This window comes from Alexandromys fortis, unplaced genomic scaffold (assembly GCF_014885135.2).
Source record: "Alexandromys fortis isolate MF-2015 unplaced genomic scaffold, M_Fortis_MF-2015_v1.1 scaffold_219, whole genome shotgun sequence".
NCBI classification, from domain to species: domain Eukaryota; kingdom Metazoa; phylum Chordata; class Mammalia; order Rodentia; family Cricetidae; genus Alexandromys; species Alexandromys fortis.
In genome coordinates, this window is record NW_026068092.1 from 763,700 (window position 1) to 769,699 (window position 6,000).

General features: G+C 42.1%; 1 protein-coding gene across 3 annotated transcripts in view; it reads left to right on the plus strand.

The window, feature by feature from the left end:
- Nucleotides 1-6,000, plus strand: part of Dgcr8 (DGCR8 microprocessor complex subunit) — a 32,548-nt gene that overhangs the window by 13,386 nt on the left and 13,162 nt on the right. For all 3 annotated transcript variants that reach the window (XR_007588845.1, XM_050123054.1, XM_050123053.1), the window contains exon 9: nucleotides 2,848-2,930. Coding sequence is in view for 2 of the 3 variants with exons in the window: in XM_050123054.1 (XP_049979011.1) it covers nucleotides 2,848-2,930 (83 nt within the window). In the remaining variant the exon portion in view is untranslated. The remainder of the gene's footprint in view (nucleotides 1-2,847; nucleotides 2,931-6,000) is intronic.

Genomic DNA, 6,000 nt, shown 5'->3' on the forward strand with positions numbered 1-6,000 from the left:
TGGAGGTAGGCAGCCATGTTCCTGGATCAGTAGCTTGGAATTTATATCTGGTTTGCAAGTATGAGGCAGAGAGAACTAACTGGGAATAGTGTAGGTTTTTGAAGCCTCAAACCCTACCCACTGCCCCGATCCTTTAACAAGGCCATGCCTCCTAATCCTTTCCAAATAGGTCTACCATCTAGGGACTAAGCACTCAAAATCAGGAGACAGTTGCCTCAATTCAGATCACCACAATTACCAGAACCCACATGGGGCAGCTTACAAATACCTGTAACTCCAGGGGAATCTAATGCCTTTGGTTTCTGCACATGCACACACACACACACACACACACACACACACACACATACATACATATACACATATACACGCATGTAATTAAGATTCTAGCTAAAACCATTCATCCTAGCATTCGGGATGCAGAGGCAGGCAGATCTCTTTGAGTTTGAGATTTGTGGCTATCCTGGTCTACAGAGTGAGTTCCAGAATAGCCAAACCAATTTTTTTTTTTTTTTTAACTTTATTTCTTTCTTTCTGTGTAGACTAGCCTGGCCTTGACCTCACAGAGATCCGACTACCTCTATATTCCAAGATTGGTATTAAAGGTGTGAGCCACCCTGCAGTCCCCCACCCCGGCTCAGATTCTTTTTTAATTTTTTTTTTAAGATTTATTATACATACAATATTCTACTGGCATGTATACCTACATACCAGAAGAAGGCACCAGATCTCATGGTTCAGAACCATGTGGTTGCTGGGAATTGAACTCAGGACCTCCGGAAGATCAGCCAGTGCTCTCAACCTTTGAGCCATCTCTCCAGCCCCCAGATTTTTGTTGGTGGTGGTGACGGTGGCTTTTCAAGACAGGGTTTCTCCGTGTAACAGCCTTAGCTGTCCTGGAACTAGCTCTGTAGACGAGGCTGGCCTCGAACTCAAAAAGATCAGCCTGTGTCTGCCTCCTAAATGCTGGGATTAAAGGCATGTGCCACCACCTTCCAACTCAGCCCCCAGATTTTATTTTTTAAAGTGAGACTTTACAGTAGTAGAAGACCACTTTCTGCCAAGTGACAGCAGGGTCAATGTTTTTTGTTCATGTTCCAGCCATATGCAGATTTGGCTATGCTTAGGGCCATGTGGGGTGTGTGAAAGTTTGTTTTGTTTTGTTTTTTGCTTTTGTGGTTTTTTTGAGACCGGGTTTCTCTGTGTGATAGTCCTGGCTGTCCTGGAACTCTGTAGATTAGAATGGCCTTGAACTCACTGAGATTCACCTGCCTCTGCCTCCTAAATGCTGGGATCAAAGACGTGCACCACCACCGTCTGGTTTGTTTTGTTATTTTTTATTTCTGGTTTTTCGAAACTGGGTTTCTCTTGAGTGTAAGGATTAAAACATGCACCCCACACTTGGCATGCAAGTTTGTTTTTAAACAACACAATGTGGACATGCTAAGAAGAAGAAAAAGGCAGATTGTCATGTTATCGCCCTCTCAAGGATTTCTGATATTTTATATAATTTCCTGAGTCCTTCATATTTCAAATTGGGGATTAGACAGTTGTTCCACACCTTGTTCATCTCAAGGAAATTGGTGTTTTCCTTTAAAAGACCCACTGTACCATTTCTTTGCTTCTGCCTCATTCAGGACTAGACAGCATTTTTGAACCAAGCCATTTTTCCCAGCATTGGAGCTTTTGGGCTTTTCTGAGTAATGGATACATTGCAGATTAGTGTTAGGTATACTTTTGGCCCTGGCACATACAGGGCCGTTCTTGAACTTTATCCTATGGACATGTTGTCTTCCCCAACTGCTATCTATAAGGACAGGAGGCATACCAGTTTTCTCAGTCTTACTGTGTCTTGGGGGCAGTGGGAGGATTTTCTACTTCTAAGAATCAGAGAGTGTTCCTCTGTGGTACTTTGTTTTGTGACCAATACTGAGGACAATAAGTCTTTCTGTATCATGTATTACCTGTCCTCTGTTCAGCTACCCTTAGCTTGCATATTCTGCCTCCATCTCCAGGAATGCCTGATTCTATTTTGTTAACTTATTATGCAGAGATAGGGACTGAGCCAGGTCTTGACATGCTAGGCAAAATGCTCTACTACTGAGCTAGGCCCTAGCTCTTGCAATCCCTTTTAGAAAAATTCAGCCTAGAAATACTTTACAAATTTCAAATTGTTGAGACTTTGAGCAGATAACTTTTGAGATAGGTCTAGCAAAGGAGTGGAAACATCCTCAGACTTGTCCTAAGTTATTCTTTATTAGGTCACCTGTCTGTTCCTCCACCTATTCCAGCTGCTTGCTCTCTCTAGAAATCTGCACTGCTTGCTCTTTATTATGTACTTATTTTTCTGGGATGTCTTACCAGTAGTGCTGTGTTGGGCCAGACTGAGTCATTATTATAGCACATTGTGGCCTGTTCATGTGGGTGCCACCCTCTTATTTTGTCTTATACATGCTTCTTTCAGAGTTCCTCAGATATGCCCATCTAACTGTTCATAGTAGCTGCTATTCATGTGTTGTGGTCTGGATGTCTGTAGCTGTCTGCTGTCAGGCCTCCCTGGATCCAGGTTTTGCCAAGCCTTTTTTTTTTTTTTTAAATGCTACAATTTGATTAAAACATAGATGTGAGTTCTTCCCTTGGTAAAATTGGTATCCAAAACTTCTAATCTTACTGTTCCTTCTTCAGGATGTGCTGTTCTTTTGCCCCTCCCAAGTCTACCTTTTAAAGTGCTGTTGCTGCTTCTCGTTACGAGTTTGGGAGCCAACATGTAGCTCACTGCTGGCTGGGGCAGCATGCCTGATTTTCCTTTGGGTTCAAGCCCTCACCTCAGACTTTTTCTTTTTGTAGCCCGAGCCACACTGGAAATTCTCATCCCAGACTTTGTTAAACAGACCTCTGAGGAGAAGCCCAAAGACAGTGAGGAACTGGAGGTGAGTGTGGTGATTTTGTTCTGTTGGGAACGCACCTGCCATACAGTCACTGACCCATTGCCTCCACTGGGACTGTGCTCCATGTCAAGGGTGTAGTCTGTAAGAGGATCTTGCTTGTCTTTGTGAAGGCAGAGGGAAAAGTCTTTTAAGAATTTTATCCTTTAGCTGAGTGTGTATTATACACATAGATCTTTGATGGAAGCAAACCTAGCAAAGCATATAAGGTTGAGATTGTTGTTTATGTTAGAACTGTCTGAAACCCTGTGCTGTGTAAACCCTTTAGGGTAAATAAGGTTCTATGGCTAGTCACAGCAAAGGAGTTTCATCTTGGTTTTAAATTGATTTCTTTACTTACTTGTCTTTTTTAATTTTCTTGAGGTCACTGGTCATTTTTAAAACCAGACATTCAGGAATTGTGTTGCCTTGACTTTCAGAGTTTTTGTGTTTCTACATTGTGTCTTGTATATCTGTCATGATAGGTATCTCTTTTTGGGCTTTTAAACTTTTATTTAAATGGGAGGCAGAGGCAGGTAAACTCTATGAGCTTGAGGCTAGCCTGTTGTACAAAATTAATTCCAGGCTAGACAGTGACTGCATAGTGAGACCCTGTTTCAAAAAACAACAAAACAAAACAAAATGAAATGGATTTTAAAATTTTATGAGTGTCATTAGTGGCTCTTATTAGGCTTCTTGGAGTCACATTCCTATTTGCACTAAGAAAGCAGACAACAGTAATTAAAAATGATTGCATATTTGTATTACGCTTATTTTTTTTAATATTTATTTATTTATTTATTTATTATATATATGTGTGTATGCCTGCAGGCCAGAAGAGGGCACCAGACCCCATTACAGATGGTTGTGAGCCACCATGTGGTTGCTGGGAATTGAACTCAGGACCTTTGGAAGAGCAGACAATGCTCTTAACCTCTGAGCCATCTCTCCAGCCCCTTACGCTTATTTTTTTATTATTTATTTTGTGTGGTTGTGTATGTGTGGGGGTACATGCAAGCTCTAGTGCAAATGTGGAGGTAGAAGAAATACTCTAGGAAGTGGATTCTTTCTACCATATTCATTCTAAGACTGAAACTCAGGCCCTCAAGTTTGTGTGGCAAATGCTTTTCCATTGAGCAATCTTGTATCCTTAGCTATATTTAACTATGCGGAATGTAAGAAAAAGAAAAGATGTGTGGGATTAAGATATTAGAAAAGGTCATGCTGGGCAGTGGTGGCTCACAACTTTAATCCCAGCACTCGGGAGGCAGAGGCAGGTGAGTTTGAGGACAGCCTGGTCTTTAGAGTGAGTGCCAGGACAGGCTCTAAAGCTAGAAAAAGTCATGGCTTGGTTGTAGTAGTGCATGCCTGTAGTCCTCACACTTGGGAAGCAGAGGCTGGAGGATCAGGAAAAGGACAACCTCAGATATGTAGGTATTCAAAGTCAACTTAAGCTGCATGAGACTCTGTTACCCTATCCCACCCCAAAATAAATAGAAAAAGAAGTGATCACAAAGGAGCACATAGAAAAGTAAGAAAGACAATATAGTCAGAAGGAAAGAAAAGGAAGGTAGCTAACAAAACAGGACAAGAGAGGATGGATCATTTTTCTTCAGGCTTGTTTTTTGTAAGTGAATGAAGTCTAAAGCAAGTCAGAGAAGAAGGCCTTTTCTCAGGCTGCATTGTTGGGTTGAAGTCCTGTATGAAGGCCTGTTAATAGCTGGAAGTGCAAGAGCCTCTCAGACTGCTTCTGTTAGCCTAGCTAAAGTACATTTTCTCCCTCTGCACCAAAGGCCTTTTGCCTGGTGGGTTTGTGGCAGACAGTTCTTTTGTGTGTTTGTTTTGCACATGCTGGGAGGGTGTGTGTGTGCGTGTATGTACTGTGTATGTGTACATGCATGCAGAGAATAACCTTAGATGTTGTGCCTCAGGTACCACCTGTATTTTTTGAAAGTGTTTTGCTGGATTGGAATACTCAGTAGATTAGGCTGCCTGGTAGGCTTTAGGGATATGTCTGTCTTTTCCTGCTGAGTTCACCACCAAGCTTGGAATTTTTTTAACGTTGGTTCTCGGGATTGAACCCAGGTCTTCATACTTACATAGAAAGCACTTTGCCAACTACTATCTTCCCAGCCCCTAAACTGGGAAATTCTGCCCAGCAGCAGTTGATTTTTCTCCACCCTCAGAGTGTCCAATGTAATCAGGCCAGACAGTTTACTCTGACTGGCTAATGGGTTCTTCTTATCTGTTGTGACCTCAGTTCTGTCCGGCACCCCACTTGTGTTCACACACAGCTAGCTCTCTTGATTAACTTCTAGTAGGTAGTATGTCTGTCCAGACTGCCTTTTAGCCTTTCTGGTTTCTGATCAGAAACTGTTTTCCGTTAGGTAGAATTATCACAAAGTTAAGCCTCTCTGGGCCAGGCAATAAAACCTGTTTCAACAAAACAAAACACCAAAGACTGGGTATAAGCTTGATATACTTATTTGTAATTTTAATTTGCCCTAGAGGTTTCTGAAACTTTGTCTTACTTATTTTTGTTCTCCACACTAGATGATCTTGATAACCTATCTTTATTTTTTACTGGTATTTCTTCTGCCTGTTTGAATATACTAGGAAACACCTCTAGTGAACAATTCATAATCCACACTCTCCCCTTCCTCTTGTGTTAGGAGTGGGATGATCTAGGGCCTTAGACATCTCATCCCTGACAAGAACTATGTCTCTGAGCCATATGTCCAGGCTCCCCCCCCCCCCCAACTCCTGTATGTTTTTCTGTTTGTTTATTTTGAGACTTAATGTATAAACCTGGTTGACCTGGAACTCTTCATGTATATGTCAGGCTGACCTCAGACTTCCAGAGATCCACCTTCCTCTGCCTTTCAGTGCTGGGATTAAAGGCCTATGCCATCAGCAGTTAAGAACACATACTGGGCCTTTAATCCCAGCACTCGGGAGGCAGAGGCAGGTGGATCTCTGTGAGTTCGAGACCAGCCTGGTCTACAAGAGCTAGTTCCAGGACAGGCTCCAAAACCATAGAGAAACCCTGCCTCGAAAAACCAAAAAAAAAAAAAAA